The sequence below is a fragment of the Coffea arabica genome, chromosome 1e (assembly GCF_036785885.1).
Source record: "Coffea arabica cultivar ET-39 chromosome 1e, Coffea Arabica ET-39 HiFi, whole genome shotgun sequence".
Classification (NCBI taxonomy): domain Eukaryota; kingdom Viridiplantae; phylum Streptophyta; class Magnoliopsida; order Gentianales; family Rubiaceae; genus Coffea; species Coffea arabica.
In genome coordinates this window covers 45,407,658-45,434,311 of record NC_092311.1, presented here as the reverse complement: position 1 = coordinate 45,434,311, position 26,654 = coordinate 45,407,658, and the positions used below count along the sequence as shown (strand labels likewise).

Below are 26,654 nucleotides of genomic sequence, written 5' to 3'. Positions count from 1 at the left end.
TGGACCGATGGGATGGGAATGGCTCTCAAGGCAAATGCAGAAGTTGACATTTGACAGATAAAGAAAGCATGCAATGTCTAACAGTAGAATTTCAAGCATGCGTTGATGCTGCCATGTCTTTAGTAGTGAAGGACCACTTCTGATTATCAGTAGTTGGCTTAAGAGTTCGTTTGGATTGCTTCTTTTTTTCAAAGTTTTTATTTAAAAAAAATACTATAATGATTCGATATATGTGAGGTTAAAAAGTGATTCAGAAATGTGTTCACGAAAAATGTAAAAATTTTTAAAGGAAATATGGTAACTCAAAGTAGAACTTTTTTTTTTTTTTTTTTAAATGTTGTAGGCTTAGATGTCTCGTGCCAAATGGCAGATCATACATTTCTTCTTTGCAAGGAATAAATAGGTAGAAATTAAAAAAAAAAAAGAGAAAAACTTATCTGGTGGTTAACCAAAATTTTGTTGTCAATTACCACAGAAATAAAAGAAAAACATTGAAATCTAAAGAGAATTACTTACTTGTAATTGAGGATCATCTCATATGTTATCGTCTTTCTCAGGTACCAACCCTTTGGCTCTGGTCCAATTCCTAACCTACAAGGCTCCCATTAAAGATATTTAATCTACAGAAATTAATAATAATTATTAATCCCACGGACGTTTTATAGTGAGCTGAATATTCACATTCTGCTGGATTTGCTGAACTATGCAAATATTCCCACGCTCGTTGACTCAAAAAAAGTAAATGATTCTTCGTGGATTTTGTGAACATATATAATTTGATCCTTCAGCTGGTCACATATTCTATGATGTTCTTGTGTTTCAAAACAATTAACTAAGAAAATGGTTCTGAAGAGGACAGAAATCATAACTGTTTCCAGAAAAGATCTAACTTAAAAGCTCTAGTACCATTCATAGGTTTGTCAATGTATATATTATTGCCAGGCCAAAATGTCAATTGAAGAAGCACTAAAAATAAAAATTAATCCTACTGGATACATCTGTAGTTCAATAAATAAGGGAGCAAATGGACGAAGTCGATGTTTAGAAGACTGGAGCAAATTAATTTTGGCCGAAAATAAAGGATCAAAGGTATTTGCAAGTAGCTTTCACAATCAAGCAGAAAGACAGGAAAGCCAGTGGCAGACAGTTTCCAAGAAGCAAGGGAGCTAATGAAGCATCAAGGTTTGCTGTATTGTTGAGGGCTTCTGACTTTGCAAATTCATTAATTAACACCAACACTCAAATTGTAACTGTTACGTAGGGATTAGCTTGTGTGTGTGTTTACACTTTACACACACAGCAAATTTCATTAAAAAAATAGCTGAAATTGTCTAGTATAATTCGATAATCATCACTGCACTAATAACAGGTTAAATATGTATTAGAAATTACAGAACGTACGCAATGGATCTAAAAAATATAAGAAATTTCAAAATTATCTTCCAACTGTTGGATAGGATTACAAGCTAATTCCTAGACATTATATTTAGACGATGTACTATTTGTAATTGCTTGCCACTTTTTCCCCCCTCCTCCTTTTCCCATCAGAAAGATTGAAACAACGTGATTAGATTATTAGTTAGCAGGTCAGAAGACAATGACAAGAATTGTCAGTGAAATAAAGTATGATTGGAAGTTTGGAATTAGTTGACATTTTCTCAAACATATGTGAACACTCTGACAACTACCTATAATTAACGTGAATCTTGTCTTTTTCATACTCATATAAACACAAGTTATGAGCCCGGGGTTAGATCACCCGGTCTGCAGCTGGAAAACCACTCGCAAGGTCGTGGGATCGAACCTCACCTAACGCCTGGGTGCGGTTGGGGTGGCGCTGTACTACAGGCGCAGGGGATTAGTCGGGCCGCCTTCGGGTCTTGACCCGGACACCCCTGTGTTGACAAAAAAAAAATATATATATATAAACACAAGTTATGCTACTATATATTATTTTCTTAATTAATCATTAATTTGCTCCATGTTTTCTTAATTGGTAGTTGAGTAGAAAAAGTAACTAAGACAGCTTAACAGCAATGTCTCTTTTCCTCCTCCACTTGAACAGCCTGATTTCCAGCAGTTTTCCATCATTTATAATCAGAAAAAGGCCAAAACAATCTATATATATTACCACCTCAATGATCTATATATGATACAACATATCCATAGAGCTAACTCGTGTGCTTTTCCTCATTAGATACATTCATTTCATTGGCCTCAAAAGTTAATGCAAGAGCCAAGTGAATCATTTGCATTTGCAACCTTCTATGCAGTAAAAAAAAAAGAGATTAATTGTCACTCAACATGCTCAATAACACATGTAACACGAGTCTGTCTGCTAGAACTAGATAAATACTTTCTTGCTTTCTTCCTTAATTTTTTTGCAAAGTAGTAGTAACTTCAATGAGAAGATTGATTAGCATGCATGCAGTACCTTGGACTGAGCAAGAACTTCTCGATATCCTCTAAAGGGCCAACACAGAAGAATTTTTCCTGACCAGAAATTGGATTCTTTACTTTAGTCTCTTCAAGCTTCAATTATGGCCCTCACGTTCTGAGATTTTAGGTGCTTGGCGGCTGACTTTTGAACGTGTAACATATGATAAACTTAAAGACCTAATAGGGCTAAACGAATAATCCATGCTCTCCACCAAGAATAGGGCATAAAATTCCAGTAGTCAAGAATTTCAGTTATATGTCGCCCTATTCGAAATCCAAGTAAATAAATTGGGTATAATGATTTTGTTGAGCTTTGGGTCTTGAGATGACGGTCCAAATCTTTCACTGTGGAATAAGATGTCAACATAATCTTGGTGCGTCTTTAACTAACGTGCGAAGAAGAATCTGATGAAATTTAAACTTGGTGCGTCTTTAACTTAATCATTGCAATTACTATACTTTTAAACTTGACCGGTACTACGTTCACTACTAATTGGTCAAAATTCAATGGCAGATAGAAGATTTTTTTTTTCTTCTTTTTCTCTCTCTCTCTCTTTTTTAAGTGGAAGACCATGAAGTTAAAAATTGAGACTATTGAAATTATTTTTTGTCCTTAATTTTTTGTTTTTTGGAGAGGAGGGTTTGAGGGAGTGTGGGAGGATGGAGTACGAGTTGGATGTTTGACCTTGTTATGCTTATATTTTATCACGATTTCCATTTTCTTAAAAGATTTTGGCAATTCCCATGCTAGTACTTTGTCTCCATTCGCCAAGTATTTGTAAATTAATTCTTACCTCTACCACAGTCTTAGAAAAATAAATATCCTAAAGATTATAACCGTGTGATAAACTAATCTTGCAAAAATCTACATATGGATCACCAACATAATTAAGGGTAGTTTATTCAGTTGGTGGAGTAAGTTTAGGATCATGTTCCCATTGAATTGTGAGTTGGCTCAACAAACCAAATGGCCTTTGAAGTTAGGCAAAATTCTAACTAAACTCAAGCAATGTTTGGCTATCATATTTTAGCATATTCTAAGCTGAAATTAATTTAGAAGTAAAATATCATAAAAAATTTCGGATCACTATATATATATATATAGATATATTACGGCTAACTGAGTGATGAAGCAACATAAAACAAGAAATCATGGAGCATGATAGAAAAATAAAAATAAAATTGAAAAGATAAGCTCCATCTGGGACCCTGTCTACTCCTAAGTCCTACCAACACAACATTCATGGCAACCAGAAATTAAAGCCAGATTGATGCAGCGGAACAAAGAAGTTTCAACAACTTGTTCCTTTAACCGGATTTGGTTTCTTTGGCATCTCAAGTAGTTTTGTACATTGTACTAATTTGCCATAATGAGGAGACATGACCATGGAACTGACCATTTGGGGTCCATACCCCAAAAGCACTGCCTCTGATCATATGAACCCTTCGACCAAAAAAAAAAAGATCATCTGAACCCACCATCACAAGTAATAATGCTGGAAAGAATTGAGTTCTTATATGGCTCTGTTGTGGATTCTCCTTTTCCCATTTATGACACTTGGAGAAACCCTTCGTAATCTTTTTTTTTGGTGGAAAGGGAGGCATCATTAAGATGTAATCATCTCTGGCACTTTCACAAAGATGATCTTAAAAATGCATGCATATATCCAGAGTTTAGAGCAATGTGGATTGGGTGTTTCTTCCTTTTTCTCTTTTGATTCATACTTTTCAGCTTTCTTGGAGCTTTTGATTTGCCTAGCTTCGACTTTTTCAAAACTCCATGCAACTTTAAACCTTATCATATTACCCCTTCCTTTCTAATCATTTAAGTACATTATGAAGATACCTTTCAGCTTTTCTTTCTTTAATATTTTTGTTCCCTATTTCAGCACTGGTTGTTAATACATACCAGTGCTGTAGTGCATGCTTTTCGAAAATTTACAAATTCTAGCGAAACTTGAGTTACAGCACTTTTTATTGTTTCAATGATAAAAAAAGATTTAAGTAATGGGAATTGAATTTCATCTTTGGACAAACAACCACTGCTAAACACTACTTAATGCTCCAATGTAAAACTTTACAGCCCAGAATCAATTTTCATGTTCTAGCCTTCGAGGCGACTTAATAACTGAGAGCGAGAAGAAGAGGATCATGAATTTGTGTAATTATGAAGAGTAAGGTTATGGCCCAAATCTCTGTGGAATTCCACTTTGAATTTTGTTAAGCAAATTGTGCTAGACGATTTTTAGCGATTTCAATAATAAAATCTTTGATTTTTCTTATATAAGAAAAAAGAGTTAATGACCCAAATCGAATCGCATCAAATAAATTCAATCTAAGTTGTTCGTTTCAAATTGTAAATTATGTTTTTTATTCAGAAAATGGATGATAGATTGGTGCCACATCAGGACAGAAAGAGGCCAAGGGATTGACAGCCTAAGGGAGTCCAAGGAAGGGACCAATGGAATAATACCATACCTTAATCTGTCATAGGGTTTCAATTCATAATGAGATTGAACATTCCTACTTTCAAAAAAAGAAAAAAAAAACATTCCTACTTTCGACTGTCATTTAATATTAATTCCTAATGCTTAAAAAAAGTGTTAGAAAAACATCAGGGAATCCATCAATTGACAAAAATTATTCATTACTGTTATTATTGCTAATATAAAGAAGCTGGGATCAAAGGGATTGCCAAGAATCCCTCAAAAAAAAAAAAAAAAAAAAGAAAATAGAGGGATTGCCAAGAAAGTAGAAACTCACGTTATTCCTTTGCTTTTAATCATAGAAGTGTTGGAAGTAGGAGTTGGTGGGTCAACAGACCGGTTTAAATTCGTGGGGTCAGTAATTCCTCAATCGAAATGATCCCAAAGCCCATAACCTTTCCCTACCAATATGAATCAGCAATTAGTTCCTTTATTTGACTGTTACACTTGGTTTACCAATTCACGCCTCTGTCCTAACAAGCCGTTTTTTCCACAAATCACAGCACCAAGAATTAGCTCAAACCCCATCAAATTTCATACTATGTTAGCAGTTTATGCTCAATTGTGAGCCCCAAATAACAAGATGGTAAAATGATTCTTGTTCTTGGTCCACCTTTATCCTTTGTTAGTTAATAAGTCTGTGTATGTGCGTGTGTGTTTATTCCTTAAATTTTCTTGTTAAGTTTTTGCGTATGTCACATGAACTGGCAAGAAACAGTAAAAAAATGGAAAGTTCAAGAGTTTCTGTCTCAATGTTCTGCTCTTTCGGTCTTTCCTTATTTGTTAGATGCAATTTTTAAGGTGACCGAATCATATTTAATACACATAAATATGGGCCTGTCAGGAAGCTGGATTTCTTTGCCCTTTCCTCTCCTCTCCTCTCCTCTCATTGAACTTCCTCTCAGGTTTCCTCTTTCGAATAATTCTTGAGAAACCCTTTTGTCTTTGGACATCAATTCAATCCTCTTCTTTCTTCTCAGTACCATAAGATTTTCCTCGCTGAAGCAAGAAAATCTGACCTTTTTTTTTCTGTTTATTACAATGAGAGACTTTGCCTCTTGTTTCAGTGAATATGCTGTACAAGTTTCTGATAGCGCTTCTTGTTCTAGTTATGCAAATACTTCTTGCATCTCTCAAAATTTGATCCCTTCAGTCCAGAATGCGGTGACTTGTTTATACAAAACCATTCTTTCTAATCAGAATCAATTAGTCATCAGAGTTGCATGGTCAAAGAACTCTGCTTCTCAAGGCCTGAGCATACACTTTGGTGATGATCCATCCAATTCTTTCAAGCTCAATACGAATTCTCGGTTGTTCAGGAAGAAGAAAGGCAGTAAATGTTGTGAATTCAATGATTACAAAGTTGAAGTCTTTTGGGATCTCTCTGCAGCCAGGTACAATACAGGCCCTGAACCGATTGATGGATATTATGTTCTGGTCACGGTTGATTCACAACTTTGCTTAATTCTTGGTGATATGGCTGAAGAAGCATCTTCGAAAAAGCTGAAAAGCGCCACCCCGGTTGCTAAATCTTCGCTAGTTTCAAGGCAAGAGCACTTCTCTGGCAATACCCTGTATTCAACCAAGGCTCAATTTTGTGATACAGGCACTTGTCATGATATTCTGATAAGGTGCAGTGGTGAAAATGAAGGGTTAAAGCATCCAGTTTTATCAGTTTGCATTGATAAAAAGATGGTAACTCGAGTTAAGAGGCTGCAGTGGAATTTCAGAGGAAATCAGACCATATTTCTTGATGGTTTATTGGTTGATCTCATGTGGGATGTTCATGACTGGTTCTTCAATCCGGCTTCCGGATATGCTGTTTTCATGTTCAGAACAAGAAGTGGGATGGATAGTAGATTGTGGTTGGAGGAAAAACTTGTGCAGAAGGATCAAGATAAAGTTGATTTCTCATTGTTGATCTATGCTTGTAGGTGCCCATAACACGTGGTATTCCTGATTTTCTCCCTTTTCTGTTTTTATATTTTTTTTCCTTTCCTTTTTTTTTTTTACTCGTGAAGGGAGTAGAAATCTCATTCTTTGGATCTTGGTAAACTTACAATTACTTGATGATAAGTGAAGAATCTTGTTGAATGATCACGCTTTCTACTTGTAAATTGCTAGATGCAGTAATATACCAATATTTCAGATCATTGATTTTGACATCCCATTGTTTTATTTTATTTTATTTTTTGCTTCTGTTACATTAATACTAGATTCAAGGAATGATTACTGCTGCAGAAAAGGAAATAATACATAAAAAGAAAAAATGCAGATGAAAATTAGGTTTTGAAGGTTACAGATTCCATGAATATGTGATTTCTTGGTGTTTTTCTGGGGGTTTTGAGTTTGATACATTTGTATGCAAGATCAGTGTGCCCTGGGACATGTAGGTATAAAGCTTCAAGGAAGCAAAAAGTTTAGAGAAAAGCTATAACTGATTAGTTTAAAAGCAGCATGAAGCACATTTTTTGAGTAATGACTTTAACTTCTTCTTACTTTTCACACAAGAACAATACCAAGACAAAATATGCTCTCTCTTTCACTGTGACTACATAAAGAAGACTAGTACTAGTATCATTTCCTCTTGCTAGTCTGAAAATGTTTCATTTTCCTTTTGAAAACAAGGCAATCAAATTGTTGCAAACTAAATGATTGACATGGGTATGCAATGCAACAATGAGATGGATGACACATAAACCCCATCTTCTTGTTCTTTTTCTTTTAGTAGAATGGAATGTGACCATCCTCAATTTCTTTGCATGCACTTAACAAATGCCTAGTTGTCATGATTCATGACAATCCCAATCCATGGACCACAATCTTGGGGACCCTTTTTGCCTTGTTTCTTATAAGCAGCTATTCTAAAGCTTGAATCAGAAACCCATGGTGCAGTTTGGAGGCATTTATTGGGCACATCAACTTATCTTTGTACTTTCTCAATTGCAATATGTGTATATATGTTTTGTCATTTCTCCTGGCACTTCACTCACGTTATGACAAACAATTCATATTGTTTGGGATTTTATTTGATTTTAATATGTTTAGCGTCAAAAAAATATTTTAATTTTTTTTGAATTGTACTTGTAAAACGTTTATGTGCAATGGTACTTCATACATAAACTACTTTTTTTTATTTATTAAAATATCCAAAAACTCCTTGTAGTTTACTAAATGTTCAATTTAACTCCCTCTAGTTTGAAAACCTACACTATAACTCCATGTGGTTTCAATTAAATTGAAATTGGACAGAAAGCATCTAATTTAACGGTTATACGTGAAATGTCAATATTGCCCTTATATAAATGAATTCCCTATGGTTTGTTGAATGTTCTATTTAACTCCCTCTGGTTTGAAAAATTACATTATGACTCCCTACGATTTCGATTAAATTGAAAATTGAATGGAAAGCATCTCACGTATAGGAGGGGCAATATTGATATTTTACACACAACCATTAGATTTGATACTTTCTGTCCAATTTTCAATTTAGTCAAAATTATAGGGAGTTATAGTGTAGGTTTTCAAATCAGAGGGAGTTAAATTGAATATTTGTCAAATCACAGGAAATTTTTTTTGGTATTTTATCCTTTTTTTTTTTTTTCAACCGGCAACTCCTATTCCTACTCTAACTTATGTTAGGAGACGGCCCAACTAGAACAAGAGGACACCCAAATGATGATCAAAATGTCTGAATTGTACTCCACAAACTGTCTCCTGGCTAAAGTGGATTTGGTCTGACATTTCTGTGCTTCTTGAACAAATGATTGCACGATGTACAACCCTGTAAAAAGGTATACGGTACGTTGTTGTTACAACTGGATTGTTCCGGTGCCGTTATGGCAAGAACGCAGAAGCCAGATGGTGCCTTGGAGCATCAGCTAAGATGAGTTCTGGTCCAGGATTAGCAGCAGAAGCTATTGAAGTTTGCAAGAATGGTGGGTCGATGTCCCTTTCCTGAACAATAAAACTGCACTAATTTTAGGGGACGAAGGAGAAAGGCCATCTAAGCCAAGTTAAGGACGCTATCCCAGCACAAATTTGTTGCTCCATATTCTAGTTTGATCACTGAATGGAAAAGGACGCTGCTGTTTGCTCAGTTATTTTTTTTTTTTACCCTAACAAATTATACTGATTATTTTTTACTTCAAAATTTATGAATGAAATTGTCTTTACTTGACCTATCATTACCTCACATGGCGTCTACTCTTTACTGCTTGAGCTGGTCAATATTGTGATGTATTAAATTGAGGTATTGATGATGCATGTGGCACATACTTGCACGCATTAAAAACCATCTTGTAATCATTATTATTAGTTTATTGTAGCTTTTCTTTCTTCCCCACTCCACTCCACGCGTGGAGATCGGAGCGCCATGAATTCTTTGGACCTTAGCACGCCTTTAAGAACTTCTCGACTTAGAGCAACTGCACCAGACAATTGACGTTCCAGTCGACTCCAATGAAAATCAAACGAGATTAACTAGATTTAAGATTTTATTTTAAAAGTTTAAATCCGACGCATTAGATCCGATGAACACCCCAAATCTAGTCGAGTTTATTTGGTTTTTGGTTCGATACGAGACATCAATTATATCCCCCCATTCAACGATGCATCTGTTGTGGTTCGTAACATTGAATTCTTATGACCTATTTTAGATTATCATCGTTGAAGGAAGGTTACAATCTTGCCCTGGTCAAAGTTATTGTTCAAGTGAAAAAATGTCTAAGAGCGACTTAATTCTTTAAATTCTTAGATTAGAAGTTTTAATTCGCATAAAAGACTAAGAACTGAGAGTCTCGAGTCTTCAACTACTCGGGTCAATGGCCAAGAAAGTCATTGGACTGCCAAAGCATTTTTATTAGCACAAGTCTCTATTGTTGATAAGGGATCCGAAATTGCTATTCGAAAGTGTGCATTGAGTAAATCTCACCCGTACAATAACCCGTCAATCACGCGAAAGGGTAAGACACACTAAACAAATCTTGTGAGACGGATGGATGTTCCAGAAAATATCTTTCTCATATTCGTAATGAAAAACAGAAGTTGTCAAAGTTTTCAATGGCTGTACTTTGAACTTTGAAGTAACAATATGATAATCGTTAATGGAATATTAGTCCAATCTTGATTGTCAATAAAGAGAAAATTCATGATTAGTTTAAACATCTAGAAAGTAAGAATGTCATCCCGCGTTAAACTAACTGTTTGACGGTTAAGGTTGAGATCCAAGAAATCAGAACTTTTGGATCAAATCTTAATAATTAAAAAAAAAAAGAAAAAAGAAAAAGAGAAAGCAAGCACTTAAATTACATGCTTCTTATTCGAGATGTTAGTTATGAGTTATGGCTTGTGACTTGTTTCTTCAATTTCAACTTTTCTTTTTTGTTTTTCTTTTTTCTTGTGGGAGAGAATAAATGCATCCAGGTATACACACATCTATTGGTTCAAATAGGCTGCCAACTCTCTTTCGGGGGAAAAAAAATAGGCTACCAACTTTGAACCTAAATCCTAAACCAGAAAGACGGTCATGGTGCATAGTATAGTACCCACCATATGCAACCAATCCCAAAAAAAAAAAAAAAAAAAAAAAAAAATCTCTTGCATTTTTCGGCAATGAATCCAATTATCCAGCAGTCCACCCAAACAATTTGTCTCAATCACAATTAATATTGTAAACCACCAAATAGCAATTCTCATTATGGTTGGTCTAAAACTCTAAATAGCCCAGAACTGCAAAACGGGTCTGCATCCTTAATTCGAGCTCAAATTTGCTGGCACTTGACATAGTTACCATCAAGAAGGTTGCATCCCAGCTATGAAAGTTTGCAGTAAGTTTACATAAACCAATGAAAGTTCATCAGGAGAATATATGAACGATTTGACATGATATTCATGTTAATTCAAAATTCATGGGTCTGACAAAGTTGAATATGGCATACTTTTATTTGGTAGTATTGAACAAAGCTTTTAATAGCCATTGGGCCTTTGGTCCAGTGGTCATCCCAAGCCTTCTAAGGTTTGGTGATGCAAAGAGGTTCTGGGTTCGAATCCTGCCTCCCTCAAAAATTTGTCACAATTTGTGACGGTCTTCTTTGGCCATCTTCGATGGAGTTTCTACTCACATCGAGTCCCCTCCCCCTCCCCCCTAGAATAGGCTAGTTTAGGTTATAGGAATCCTATCGTTTCGACAAAAAAAAAAAAAAAAAAAAAGAACAAAGCTTTTAATAAATCAAATTATTGTGAACATGTTCATGTTTGGCTCGTTAAAGTTCGAACGCTTATTAAATGAATCGAATTCCAACACAATATTAGTCTCGTTTAATAATCGAACTGAATACGAATCTGTTCGCGAACTATTTGAATGCTCATGAACACATATATAATTATAAAAATAAATAAATACAAATATAAATATATTTAATATTATTAAATATATATAATATTTTACTCAAAAAAAGTGATCATACATAAAATTAGTATTATTTATTTTTTTAGACAAAGAAATACAATTAAAGTTATTCTAAATAATGCATAACTATATTTTTTAATAATATAACTATATCATTGGTTGGATAGTTTGACTAGACGAATTGTTGTCAAACCTGGACTTTAAGTTCAAACACAAGTTCCACTAATAGTTAAAACGCTATTAATTTTTTATAAGGACAATTCTTAATTCTTGTTACTAAGGTTTATTTATTTATTTTTTTTGTGTGGAGAAGTTAGGACTGTAGTTAGTAAAATAGGCTAGAGTGCAATGCAAAAATACTATTGTTGTACACATATTATACAAGTTTTTTCTCAAAAGATTGATTAAAAGTTAGTCTAAAAAATACAAGTTCAATAAATTACGCTCTAAGAATACATATGTAAATAATAAAAATATGTTTAAAATTTATGAAACTCCAAATGAAAGTTCATTTACTATGATTTTCAGACGTTGTGCTATATTAGCATCAGTTTGACTCATATTCTTATACATGAGATATAAGATTAGTTATAATTTCACATCAAATTGTTGATATTATACGAATCTATATGAAAAAGGCCAATAAGAGTCTCCTTTTTTTTCATAACACTTAAAAAACATATTTATCTTAATAGAAATTTTAAAATTTATTCTAAATTGAAGTACAATTGTGAAATTTAATAAGGAAAAAGTTTATTACGTGTTTTATGCATTTTTCCATCAGAAAGTACAAATATTATTTAGGGTGCTTGAAAATTGTATGCAATATCAAAATTTTTTGGAATTATGCTTAGATTTAATAAACGAGTATAATAGGAGTTTCTACAAACTATGATTTGGGTAAACAGGTCAAGGAATTTCCTTATTGCTACGCCCAGCATGGGTTCTGGCCCAATTCAACTGGATGAAGAGTATTGGCATCTACAATACAAGGTGTTTCCAACACCCATCATCATAAGTTCATAACCTATGTTAGATCCAAAATGGAGTTATCGTCGAACCCCATCACCTCAAGCCCATCCATCCCCCATTAGATTCGATATTTTAGCAAAGCAAAGTAGTAATTTCCAACTCTTGAAAAACGGTAAATCTTTTCCGTATATACTAGCCGTGTATATATTAACGAATCTAAATCCACGTTACGTATATAAAATTTGAGTATAGAATGACTTTCACGAAAAGCAAAATGAAAAAGTTAAAGCGGGGTGGGTGGGACAATTTTTATTTGTTGGATTTGTAGAAAAAATAGTACTGTTTTTATTTTTTAAAATTCTGCACGGATCCAAAAAGGTCTTGGCTACCACTGTCTGGCTCTTCTTCCTTTTTTTCTTTTTCCAAAAAAAAAAAAAGACAAAATCATAATTTTCCATTTCAAATTGCACATAATTCAGTACAAGTCGTCTAAGTTAACACTAACTTGTCGATGAGCAATTTGTACATGTTGCCTTGCTACTTTAACAAAAGAAAAAAGTCGATAGAAATCGACGTATTTGACACATTATTGTCTATTAAGACCACCTCAATTTATGAGGGGAGCGTCCAACCATTTCTTGTCTACTTATAAATAGGCTTCGGATACTAGTAAACAATAGCGTGTTTTGTTTCTTGATTATTTTCACGTCCAAACTTCATTCACTTTCTAATCCTTTTCTTGGTATTTTGTTGCTTTGGTACTCATGATATATATATATATATATGTATACACTCTTTCTTCAATTTTTCTTCAGTGAAACAAAATTAAGTACAAGCACTTCCAGTTTTCCTTGCCCTCTCATACTACCATATATTTTATAGTACACAACATTATTCACAAGCAAATTGCACCAGGAAATTGTTGTTCTCTTCAAACAGAAAGCTGAAGATCCTTTTAGTTGGTGCTGAAATCACTTGATTTCTAGAGTACGGAATTCCATGATCTCAGCAATCCACTTTCTGCTCATAACCATTCTGACTACACTCAGTTTTACATTCTTTCTTTTTCTGTAATATAATGTATTTTCTAGGCCACCTGAGGCTGATGCAGGAGGAGGATACAAGTCTCCTGAAGAAGACATTGAATCAGGAGCAGTGCTCAAGCCCTTGGATGAAGAACCACCTGAGAGCTTCCGCAATCAAGGCTGTATAATGACCAATTCTGTCGGTATCAAGAAGTCAGAAACTATGGATAGTGCTGTATAATCAAGAAATTACATGGCTCATACTATGCGATTGCAACAAAAACTTGCAGCAGTGATGGAGTAACATGTCCCAACTCACAAATAGAAACCATCCGCAAGTTATTAACTATTCCTGGCCCATATTCAGATTAGAATCGACTCAAGTAAGAAGCTGAAGTTACAATTAAGTTGAATAATTAATTTTTTAGAACTACGGACCTCTCATGCAAACATGCTCTCTTTCTGAATTACTTTGTCAAAGGAGCATTACATATAGAAAATTTGGGAGCAGATCAACTCACGGTTTTACACTTGGTGGTTCTTCAGTCCTCAGTAGTTAGTATTTGAGACGTTAGATATTTACATTTACTCATGCCATGTTTTTATGGTAGATTGTTCCACTTGAGAATTTGTAAAAAAGGTATCCAATGCTCTTGAATCCTGTATTATTTTGACAATGGAACAACGGTTACAGTATGGATTGTACATATCCATATAGGTGACTTAAAAGTACCATGTAGCTGACTACAGAAGGAATCCATCAGTCGAGAGCATAGTGATATAACTTGGGATGCATGCACATGGAGAAGGAATAAAGTTCTGAGCAGAGGCGACAAAGGGGAATTATAGAGTTCTGAACAGGGTGGACAGAAGGGTGGAAAGTTGAATATCAGGGTTGTTAATAATTGAGGCTGCAATTGCCCTAGCCAATTCAATCCCTCCAAAATATTATTTTGTAGCCCAGATTAATCTTATTTTTTTATGAAAAAACAACAATGAAATGGCCTTGTGTTTGTGATAAATATCCCGTCAAACAACCTGTGTGGGAAATGTTGCAGCGATTATGAAAATAGCCAATAAAAGAAGAATTTAAACACACATTATAAGCAGAAGAGGTTCATGTTTCATAGAATGCTACCTCAAGGACTGTTGAAGAGGTCCATCATTATAACGAAGCAAACAAATGAGAAGAGCACACTGCCAAAAGGGTTCAAGACTACACCAACTGAAACCACCTTATCCTCTGCAGCACCACCACAGGAAAACAATCGAACAATGCAATAAGATTAAGAATTGACGGGAAAAATTGAAAATTGTCAAGGAAAGGATGCTGCGTACTGCATTCTCTGGCGTGGCAGATACATCTTAATCCAACTCCACAATTTCCATCTGGCTTTTTGCACTCGTCACATGGGTTAGGGACATGAACATCAAAAGAAATTCTTGTCCCCAATTCAAATCCATAGCTATTGTCATCCACTGATGCATTTCTATACATTCTTCTGTAATGTGTGCAGTTCATTTGTTTGGGATGAAAGTCCCCGTCCAGTTTCCTTACGTCCTGAACCACAAAACAAGAAGAGATCCCTTTTCTAAGCTCTTGTTGGCGAAGTTTTGAACAAGAACCTCCCAAGGCAGGTAAACTAGTGCAATTGCTCATATATGGAGATGCTGAGTTCTTTTGGCTTAAGCAGTTGTAAAGAACTAAGGAGTTAGGCTGAGGGGGATGAGGAAATCCTGCTGATAGACTTGTAGGAGATATGAAGTGAGAGGCGGAAGAACAAGAACTGTGTGAAATGGTCAGCAGTTTAGTCTCATAATCAATTGAAGAAACCTGGAAAAGACCTAGTGAAGTTCTGAAGTACAATTTCTGAGCTTTGCAAAGAAGCATGTGATTTAAAGGGGACAAATATGTGGAATTATGAAGAAAGAAAGGACTTTGGATCCTTATCTTTCCACAATTGCTGATTGTTGTTTCTTGAGATACGGAAGTGGGAAAGGAAATGTTGAGTAAAAGGAGGGCTTGAAGAAGATGGACTTTCTTCAAAATCTGCATTTCCTTTCTGATATTGGCTTGGAATTCCGGCTTCAACTCTGGAGAAACGTTAGAAAGAGCACCGCTGTTTTGATAAGATGAAGAAAGCTAAAAAGATTAAAAGGAGGTTACAGAACAAAGAATCCACTTTTCAACTTTTGATCAAAGCTTATGCTCTGCCTACACTTTGTTATTATCTTTTGCTAGATTCCGCAACAAGAACCTTTTTATATAGCGAGGATAGAAACAAAGAAGAAAAGGAAAGGATACATAATCATTCTTATCCGAACATACTTATTTGATCAATGTTATGCTCTGCCTATAATTTATTACTACCTTTTGCTATATTTATTTAGCAAGGATAGAAACAAAGAACAAAAGGAAAGGATACATAATCATTCTTATCCGAATATCCTTTCTTTTTCTGGTTTTTTGGCATGTGAACTCTTTAAATCCTGCAAACATTCCTTTTTCCACAGAGACCACTTAACCATTATCTGTGTTGCATTATCTTGTTGGAAAAAAACCTTTCCTATGATTTTGACAGCAATTTAGATATAGCATGGTGTGAACTAACACACAGTTAGTTACACCACAGCCTTCTTTAATTTGAGATTTTGTAATCCACCGTCTTACTAGATTTGTTATTAGACGAATGTCCCTTTAGATAAAGGCCTTGTCTAGATAATATAATTCAATTTCAGCCCAACAAGCAGAGCTTTAGGGGGTTCATAACCTGCATTATTAGTTGTTGAGGCAGGTCTTAAAGTGGCAGACAGATTTCATTAACTGGGACCTTCTGAAAAGGGATATATTTGGGGGGCACATAGTCAAATCTTTCTGCAGTGCTGTATTATACCATTATTAGTCATAATAGTGTATTAGTCATGATATTATATAGGCGGGGCACAAAGTCAAATCTTTCTGCAGTTCTTTATTATACCATTATTAGTCATAATAGTAGTAGTATTAGTGTTACCATATTGGAAAATTAGTCATAATAGTGTCATGCAGCATTATTTTTTGAACTGAGAGAGGCACAAGAGATCATTCTGATATACAAGATAAAAGGCTGGATGACGATCTGTCAATCAATACAACACCAATATATGACACATAATAACCCAAATACACAAAACTCAAGGAAATGCAGAAATTCTGAAACATCCCCTCCCAAACACACTGCTGGAAGAGTATAATATTACATTACAAAGTCATACAATAATTTTTGTCATTGTGCAGCGATCTTGTTGGTCAAGCTGGAGCTTTAACAGTAACAACAGGGAAATCAAGGAGCAAAACCTTTTCAATTACTGTAGAAAATGTAGATGAGAACTCAACATGATTAGGATGGCCAACGAAAGCAGTGAGGTCTTCCTTGCAGCCAAATGTCATCAAGAAAGCATGAGTAAATCCTTGTCTAAGCATCTCCTGACTTTCAATGTCTTGTCCCCTGTAAAAGATAGATTCTCATCTTACAGAAGTTGCAAGAATTTTCTGTCCCTGTTAAAAAATTACTTGCAATGATGGCATTGTATTGTCCTAGCCAGGAATCTCAAGTTTGCTATGCCAGTTATCATATTGGTCAGAACAAAAATTCACAAAAAATGAGGAATTAGAGTTATGATCACTTACCAAACAAACGACTTGACAGATTCAATCTCAGAAACAAGTTTCTCCAACCCTTTCAAGACATCTTCCACCACCACACCCTCCTTGAACTTAACCACCGCCAAATGATTATATTCAGCCATTGCCAACAGTCCGAATGAAGCAAGTGGCTAACAAGAAAGGCCTCAATTTATACTCGAAAGGAAAAATCTTTTTAGGTGTCAACCTCAACAACAGGCGCATGTGTGAAATTAACTGTTGTACCATGAATGTCAGACTCAACTTTACAAGACAATATCTGCAATCCGAAATATGGAAAGGTAAAGTTGCTATTGGACTCAGACCCACAAAACAATTTTTCAAGGAAGCCTTGTATTTCACACAAATGGTTGAATTGTCTGACACTAGTGTTTCTCACACGAATGGGGTCCTGAATTGATGCCATTCTTCTTGGTCTTTCTGTTCTGGAAATGACTCGTTTCCAACAGTAAACATCGTCACTGCACCTTTTATCTTTTTGTGGATGAAATTGAGCTGAAACTTTTCTTTTCATCCTAGTAAACTTTTTGGTTGCTTCTTTTCTCTACAAAAAATCTTTGAACCAACTTTGCTTGATTGTTCATTGCTGGAGTTTTCTTCCCTGTCCTCACCCACGTGCAATGCTTGAAAAATGGAACACATAATTGAAAGTTTGATAGACTAGTGAGATAACACCACTTTTGGGCAAGGCAGCACAGTGCCATTGATCGACCATCTCTCTCAATTTGAAAGATAACATGTGGTCATGGAGAAACCTGGCCCTATTAGTCGTTAATCATGTAGAATCTGCTAAAAGCAATGCAATTATTGTTGGGAATTACTTGTTTTGAGTTCTCAAGTCATAACTCAATAGAATGAGCAATGGTATAGTCTAATTGCAATTGGCCAACGCACTAAGCTCTCCAACATAAGATTATGGTACGAGGCACTTAATTTCTTTTTCACAGATCAACAACTATAAATCTCTTTAGCATTCTTACACACCCCAAATCTTGAATGTAGGCGAAGTAAACCTTAAAGGCTTTGGAATCTTTATTATACCTTTTTGTGCTACAACATGTTTTAGAATAATAATTACCCCTAAAAAATATTGTAAGGCTTGATGTTGCGATCTTTTTTTTTTTTTTGTTAGCAACGATACATTTGTATAACCTACTCTATCCTAATCTAGAGGGGAGGAGGAGCTTTTTTTTTTTGTCAGCAATGATACATTTATATAACCTACTCTATCCTAATCTAGAGGGGAGGAGGAGCCTAAGGAGACTGTGGTAGGAGGCTAGTGGGTATACAGATCCAACTAGACCAAGGGCTTCGATTTTTTTCACTGCAAGTAAGGTTTGAACCCTCACCTACATCCAAAGGAGGGACTTAAGCCCCTCCCTGGTGGCCACTGAGCCATTGGCCCAGTGGTTTTGATGTTGCGATCTCAATCCACAAAAATGTAAAAAATGCAGTGACACTTGACACTCAATTAAAGTTGTCATAATTCATAGGCTGTCAATGAAGTCTGGCCAGTTTGAGCCCAATCCATTTAGCCCAAAAAAAGTTCGTTGAACCTTAGTTTTAATTGAATCGAATAGAGTTTGGACCTAAATATTAGGTCTTAACTAAATGTGAGCAAAGTTTGGAATGTACTAAGCACAAGCCCCATCAAGAGTCGGTCGATATATGAGTGTGCGTGTATATAAAAGATATAATAATATTTATAATTTATAATTATACATATTATGACATAAAATGTTAATAATTTATATATAAATTTATAGTAATTCATAATTATAAAATATATATTATATATAAGGAAAAAATGCACTTTTCATTCCCAAAGTTTGGGATGTTGGACAATTTAGTCCCTAAAGTTTCAGTCAAAATATATTTCATACTCGTAGTTTTGTAATTTTGACCAATTTCATTTCTAAAATTTCATGCAAACATAGTTCATCTTTATAGTTTCATAAATTTGAATAGATGAGGACAATTGAATGATTATTAACTAATTTGGGTCCAAAATTATCACATGACTAGCATGTCCTATTAATAATTGTATTGTTAATATTCAGTCATTGATTAAATTACATAAATAATAATGAATGTGTTCGGATAAGAGATTTTTGTTTTAAAATTTGTGATATGATGTATGTGAGATAAAAAAAGATTGGATGATAGATAGACAATTTGAAAAACATATATGTGATGCAACAAAATAAAAATTTTACAAATAAATGACAATCTAAACAATTCTTTCTTTCACGTTAAAATTTTTCTCCAATTTGTTGCAATGGTATTGTTTGAAAATTTTCTCCAATTGGCTATAGTGGGGTTGATACTTCTCCATGACTTCGTTTCCTCTCAATCTTTTTGTTCAATTTGTGACTAAGACGAGAATAATGGTGGTTGAAAATTCCTTATTTTTTTAAGAAACAAGAAAGTGAATTAAAAATCAATTCTTGAGATTTTTATCGATCCAATGTTTTTTGTATTTTACTGACGTGCATGCATTTATTCAAGTGATGATATTCCATTCAAATTGTTTGGCAATCCATCAATTATACTTAATTAGTCAAATTTATGAAACTATGAGGATAAAATGTGTTTGCATGAAACTTTAGGGACGAAATTGGTCGAAATTATAAAATTTTAAGGATAAAATGTGTTTTGACTGAAATTTCATGGATGAAATTATGCAACACTCCAAACAATGGGGATAAAGAGTGCATTTTTCCCTTATATATAATTATATGTTTAGTTATGAGTTTGATCGAATCTAAATTGAGCTCAAATCTCATATAATAGTGTAAACTAAGTGTCTGTTTGATAATATAAAAAGTGCTGAAACTGAATTCATTCAGACATTCAGATGTTTTGCGTGTTTGATAAATAAAAATTTTTCTGCTGAACTTATTAAGTGGTGCTGAATTTGTATGTATTTTTTTCAGCACAAGAATCGTAGCTGAATGCTTAATTTGATAAGAATCAAGAGATTTACTTCAACTACTTTATCTTATCTACCAAATCTATCCTTGTTTGTTAATTACATTCAAAATCCTTATCTAATTAAACAACCTAATATTCTCTATTCAAAATCTTTATCTAATTAAATAACCTGCCATTCTCTGTCTAATGGCTTTCTACTTCTATTTTCTCCCTATTTAATGACTTTTTTACAATTTCTCCATACTCCTCACATCTGTCTACTCCTTATCTTTTTCCATCTTTCTACTCTTTCATAATTTTGTCATTTTTTTCCTCCCAATTTTTTTTATTGCTACCGTACTTACCGATCTCAAATTCATTATTTCCAAGGTAAGTGACATTGATTATTTGTTGTTTTGCTTCAACATTTTTCCATTGAAGTAATTAAATTTCTATATAATTTGGTGTGAATTTAAAACTTGTTTATTGCAGCTTCCTTTTGCTTATATTTGGACTTTTCTTATCAAACTCTGATTTAAAAATATATTTGGACTTTTCCATAATATATTTCTTCTTTTATATTACTTTGATTTAAAAATAAATATTTTCATTTTCATACCTAACAATTTTAAGCTAATTAAATCATAGGTTCTATTTCCTTTTTAGATTAAAAGATAGAAGGGCAAAATTGTACAATTTAGCTTATTAAGCATTAAGTTATAAATGTTTATCAAATAGTATAAATATGTTCAGCATTAAGATTTAGATATTCATATATCTCTTTTCAGTGTTTTTTTTTTTTTTTTGGTTGCCTGCCACGGTATCCAGGGTTTTGCCCTGACTAATCCGTTGGTCGACCCGGGTCGCACACCTGGCTATGGTGGGTGAGTCTCCCAACAAGGGTAGCTGCATACGCCAGGTTTTCAGTGTTTAATATTCAGCAAATTAATTGTTTCAAAATTGAAAATTGAAAATTCAGAATTCAGAATTCAGATTCAGTTTTATCAAACGGAGCCTAAGTTTGAACATCTTAATTCAGAATTCATTTATTACTTACTCTTCCATCATAATCACATTCTACAATTCTTCAAAATCAACAATTTTTTTGATTATGTACAGTGTCAGTGTTATAGAACTCGATGCATCGTCATAACATCGTGCATTTCTTCACATCAAACAACTTCACCAAAGTTTTGGTTTTACGTAACACTGAAGAATATGATCCGTAAACAAAGACTACAAACATGATCCGTATGCGGATTGACAGAGATGGCAAAATATGCAAGTCCAGACTCCAGAGAAGCCATTCTGACAAAAAATGGACAATCCTTCGTGTACATGCACGGGCACCTATGAATTTTTGTATCAGACGTAATCAGTTCCTTCTTCACCAACTGCAAGAGTAGGCCTACTGCGGAAGGAATAAGGATACGAATGCATGGTCCAAGTTACCCACTGTTTAGGTCTTTATAATCCATGTTCCATCTGGACCCTATGGTAGAAAAACAAACAGAGAATGCAGAGAACAAAGAATAGTGACGAGAGAATGTGCACCAGCACTGCAGATTTTTCGGCTTGCTGTTGCCAACTTGCCAAGCGATGTTCAAGAAATATCAGTGGCAAATAGTTTTCTGGAGTAGTAATAAACGTGATGCATTCGTTGTTCAGCAAATTTTGCTATACAATCAATCATATGCAACTATAGAAATTTGAAGGGATCTTTGGTTGGAGACCAGTTGGCTGCTGATTTTCGCCTAAAGTAAATTCGGAAAATAGCGAAATATATAATGCAAAAGCATACATTTTCATTTCATAAAATATTTACTAATGGCAGATACAATATATCCAACGTGATCATATCACGTGTACAATAAATTAATCTGAAAAATCACCGGCATCCTATTGAAAATCCGAAAATAATAAAGATTATATCAAGAAACTCCAACAGATTTGAAATTCGGATAAATAAAAAAATCTGTGCGTGTTTCAACATTGTCAGATTTGCTTGCTATTCAACTGATTCATAGTTAAGTTTGAGGTTGAGATGTGGCAAAAGGACCTAAGAATCTAGATATGCCAAAAAAAAAAAGAAGACAAAATGAAAGAATCTAGATATGCTCCATTTTCTTTGCGTTTACAGATTGAGACATGCAACAGACTAAATATGAAATAAGAATTATACTATTTATGTTGATTACATCCCCCGGATCTTTTACATTCACATTGACGGAAATTTGGTAGCCATCATGGAGCCCTCTTTCCTTGACGGAGAAACGAAACCTCCAATCAAGTAAAATCACACGCATATTCCTAATTTTCCATGTTCTTTAAGAGGTTGAAATTAATAATAATTTCCATCATTTTATCAGACGTCAGAAATTGAAATAACCCTCGGAAGAGCCAGTTCCAACGTCCAAGTGTAAAATTGACAAAATAAGATGGAACCCACGTTTCAGTACAAATTTGTCAGCCACAAATCTTTCTACGTTCTTGGGTTGTTACTTGTTAGTCAGTAGAAAAGAATACAAAAAACATCAATTCATGTCATTTTTCAATGAGGTCCGGTCCCTTTTATCTTCTTTGACTGTATTGTTTTCCTAATCAATCAGGTCTACGTCTATTGAGTAGATAAGAAATGTGCATCAAACGTAAGAGGTTGGTCGATCAAAAGGATATGCGCTGTATACTTTTGTGATTTTCCAACGTGTCTGGTCCACTTCCAAAAGCTACTTCTACGGTGGAAGAATTAACAACCACCATAACGTTGTCCATAAGCAATTTTGTTCGATATAGCCTCGTCTTTTCTCTAACCATCTACTGAATTTCCACCACAAGAGTTGTTGTTGTTTTGTGCGTGTGTTTTTTTTTTTTTGCTTCTAATTATTATTCATTGAAATTCTTTCTTCATAATTTTCCCAATAGTTTTCTGATAATATCAAATTTAAAGATGAAATTATTTCAATGATTGACCTTGACCTGAACCAGTTCAACTGATTGGACTAAACACCCAAGTGCCGTTGTCTAACCTCGTTAGAACGAAAAGAAATTATCCACCCATGTATGAAAAAGGTATTGGGATAATTTCAAAAAAACCTCCCTTGAAGTTTCTAATGGTCTCGCTCCCCTCCCCTGAGGTTTCCAAAATATTAGAAACTTCCCCTAAAACTAGATAGGCAGTCCCAAATCCAACCCAATTCAAAAATAAAAATAAAAATTTCTACGCTAGAGAGAGAAAACAACTTGACACCACAAATGCCCTCATGGTCTTGCATTAGTGAAGTTACAAGTGAATGACAAGTAATAATTTTCAATAGCAAATTAGCATATATGTAGCCTCTCACACATTTACAAAGCATACATAAATGAGCTAAGCACACTGATTTGGCATCTTACTATATGAAGCAATCCAAGTCATACAAGAAACATAGAATCAACTAAGCATAATTTTGTAGAGGATTAGCAAATCAAATCAGTCGAGAAATAGAAAATTAGCTAAATATAATCTACCATACACAAACAACAACTATATCAATATAAACTGTCAAGGAATATTGAAAAATTTCAAAATTCTTAAAAACTAAACTGGTAAAGGCTTAAAGAGCTGTTCAACAAATGTAAGGATTTAGAGCTTTTCTATACCATGTATCAAGCTTTCTCTACCATATATCAACAATGGTTTAAAGAAACTAATTGAAATGACTTGTTGTACTTGGAGCTTTCTAGGCCATATATCAATGCCAAGTACCGCCTGAATTTGGTGCCATTTTCTTCATGGCATTTTAGATATTAATTAAAGGAATCTAAATTACAATCGTATTTATAACTAACTTAGTTAAATTTGTCCATATAATTCCGAAAACATTTGGCAACTTGTGCGGGTATTTAAGTCTTTTCGCCCACGAAGATGTAAGAAGTGGAATCCAATATTCTATCAGGGAAGGTCTCTGATTATTTTGGAAACCTCAAGGGAGGGGAATGAGACTGTCATAAATCTTAGGGGAGGTTACTAAAATTATCCCATATGTTTGTTGAGGAATTTAATTATTTCAAGAAATTTTTTCTAAAATTTTACCAGCAATTAACTCAGTTGGATTATTTACCCAAAAAAAAGGTTAAACTCAATTGGAATGACTTCAAGACAAACTCATAAAAGTAAGGAAAATGAATTGACCGAACATTCATTCCGGTCGGTGGCTTCCCCTTTTCGGTCCCTTGAGTTTCACACTTTGTGGGCCTCCCTAATTTTATGAGGTGCCTTGTGCAGCCCACGTGCAGGGCCAGACTTCCTTTTGGGACGATTGTCTGCGGGGAAAAAAGCCCAGTACGGATCCATGAATTGGACGCCACCACCAAGAATATTCCCTAGTAATTTAGGCGCAATTTTGCTATTCTACTTCAAAGTTCCAACTATTCCAACTATACTTTCATCTTAGATTGTACCTGAGATGTCAATTGCATTGAGTCGCTCTGTTGAATAACGACATTGCCTATACTCCTCTAAGAAATAATAACAAAATTCGACATGCTTGAACCGAAATGATTAAAAATTTTGCCTTTCCAAATAACATAAGCATGTTGCGGTAATTTCTTTATCATGAAAAAAATCTCTTGATGTTCTAACAAATAAAATCTTGAATGGAAATGAAGATCAGCTATCTCAATCATTCTTGCATATTTATTGGGCTTGTTTTTTAATGGTGTCGAAGAGGATTAATACTGAGAAGTTTTGTATATTTATCGGCCACAAATTCTTTCCAAAAAAAAGAATTCTGTGGCCACTCCTGTGCTTAAGCTAGAAACTGTGTTTATATATATATAGAGAGAGAGAGACAGAGAGAGACAGAGAGAGAGAGAACTAAATAGTGTTAGAATTAAAGTAAATGCAAGAAATGCCTCTTGTGTGTGTGTTTTTGTATCGAGATAATATTTTTAATTTATTTTTCTAACAAGAAAACGATGGAATTTAAAAAATGAGAAAAGGAAAGGGGATTTGTACTCAAGAACTCTAAGTTTTGATTTTTCAACTTCAGCCATTAGATTAAAAACTTTTTGGATTAATGTATTTACAGATGTACTAAGGCACTTGTATTTCATTTGGACAAGTATACTCTTAAGCCCCCAGCGGGGTAGCTCAACCGGTGTGGTTGTTCCTCTTTAGGCATACTCATCAGAGTTCGAATTTCGCTGTTAACATGCTCGGAATGGGTTGGAGCGCTCTCTCCCGGGCCGCAGGGGATTAGTCGGGCCTTCCGGTGTGTCGACGAAAAAAAAAAAGTATACTTTTAAATGTGCGACCGCTCTATGTGGCAAGATACATTGAATATCATTTTTCATGTATATTAGTGCGAAAAAAGTAATTGACCAAAATTATAGCAAATGGACGGTTTGTGGCTGACTAAATAGGTATTTCAAACAAAGGAAGTTGTAGTCTAAACCTAGCCCAAGCAATGATACGTTGAACTTGACTTTATTTAAAAAAAAAAAACTTGACTTGACTTTATAAATGTGCAGTTCATTTTCTTGTTTGAGCATTATAAATGAGTAATTGAACTTGAATTCGACTTAATTTAACTTTGAGTTTGATCAAACTAAGCTCCCATGGCATGATATCTATCAAATTCACTGAACGTGATAAAACAAGTAAAAATTCTTGTTGTGATGGTTTATATAATGAAAAATGATTAGGCTCTATTAACTTGCACACCTGAGTAGCAAAAAGCCTCTCCAGAATTGACCCATCATTTTTCTAGTGGAGCACAAATATTATTGAGTTGAGTCGTCCTCTTCGATTGTGTGACGAAATAGCAACCCCAAAAGGTTAAAAGGTCCTCCGGCATCGGGACCAATTGGAGGGATACGGATTACCCTGTGAAATTCATGCAGACGTGTTTGTCTTGGTTTGCATGTCGGATATGTATTTCGGCTGCCATACGATCCGGCTGAGACTGGGGTGTCTTGTCATGATTAATCATTCGAGTCTTTTCATTAATTCTGGTCATTTTCGACATTAGTCCCCAAGTCCCATCTCTCGCTATCGTCCCTCAAACATGTGCAATCCATTGTTCTTCAATTTGTGCGGGTGGCCTTGTGTGAAACAACGTTGGCAGATAATAATGTTTTGAGGAGTGGAGGGAGATTGTGGCTCTTGATCCCAACTAACTATTATATGGCTTGGCAAGTCAAAGTAGTTGGTTTTTTTTTTTTTTAATATTTATATTTATCAATATGATGCTTTCAGTTAGACAAATAAGAGTCCCACAATTTCATTTGGACTGTATTTAATGTGAAATTAATAAAGTCCATAATCTTATTTAGAGTATTTTCATTAGTCAAAAACTAACTATCAGACTTGTCAAATAATTAGGTCGGGTCAAAATAAATATTTTTGGTTAGATATGTACTAGACTAGCTTATGATGGCTTTTATAAGCCCATCTCTGAAAAGGGTTCATTATTCTTTAAGGAAAAAGAAAATTGACGATCTAAATATTATCAAGATCTAGGTTATATAACTAATAACATTTTTTTTTTAAATTTTGTTTCCTAATCATAGTGGTATCATTATCAAACAAAAAAAAAAATCATAGTGGTATCAAGTTTGGTGAGTGTGCTCTTTAGACTAATGTCCATGGATAGGGCATATTAAAATGATTTTCTCGCCCTTTTCAAACACAAAAAGCTCGTTTGACTATAATATTGTTTGTTAATGCATAGAAGCTCCAAAAT

The 26,654-nt window shown here is 34.4% G+C and overlaps 2 protein-coding genes and 1 long non-coding RNA gene across 3 annotated transcripts; 1 reads left to right on the top strand and 2 right to left on the bottom strand.

The window, feature by feature from the left end:
* The first annotated feature begins 5,371 nt into the window (after positions 1–5,371).
* On the top strand, positions 5,372–9,109 carry LOC113706473 (uncharacterized). Its single transcript, XM_027228382.2, has 2 exons — positions 5,372–6,875; positions 8,568–9,109. Exon 1 carries the CDS (start codon positions 5,967–5,969, stop codon positions 6,867–6,869), a length of 903 nt encoding a protein of 300 aa, XP_027084183.1. The 5' UTR covers positions 5,372–5,966; the 3' UTR covers positions 6,870–6,875; positions 8,568–9,109.
* Positions 9,110–13,101: 3,992 nt separating this feature from the next.
* Positions 13,102–15,646, bottom strand: LOC113706450 (uncharacterized). The gene is made up of 3 exons (XR_011817805.1): positions 14,670–15,646; positions 14,470–14,574; positions 13,102–13,528 (listed from the first exon to the last, which is right to left on the bottom strand). It is a non-coding gene; the product is annotated as an uncharacterized lncRNA (long non-coding RNA).
* Positions 15,647–16,402: 756 nt separating this feature from the next.
* On the bottom strand, positions 16,403–17,152 carry LOC113706465 (stress-response A/B barrel domain-containing protein At5g22580-like). Its single transcript, XM_027228372.2, has 2 exons — positions 17,002–17,152; positions 16,403–16,819 (listed from the first exon to the last, which is right to left on the bottom strand). Exons 1-2 carry the CDS (start codon positions 17,118–17,120, stop codon positions 16,621–16,623), a joined length of 318 nt encoding a protein of 105 aa, XP_027084173.1. The 5' UTR covers positions 17,121–17,152; the 3' UTR covers positions 16,403–16,620.
* Between the last annotated feature and the right edge of the window lie 9,502 nt (positions 17,153–26,654).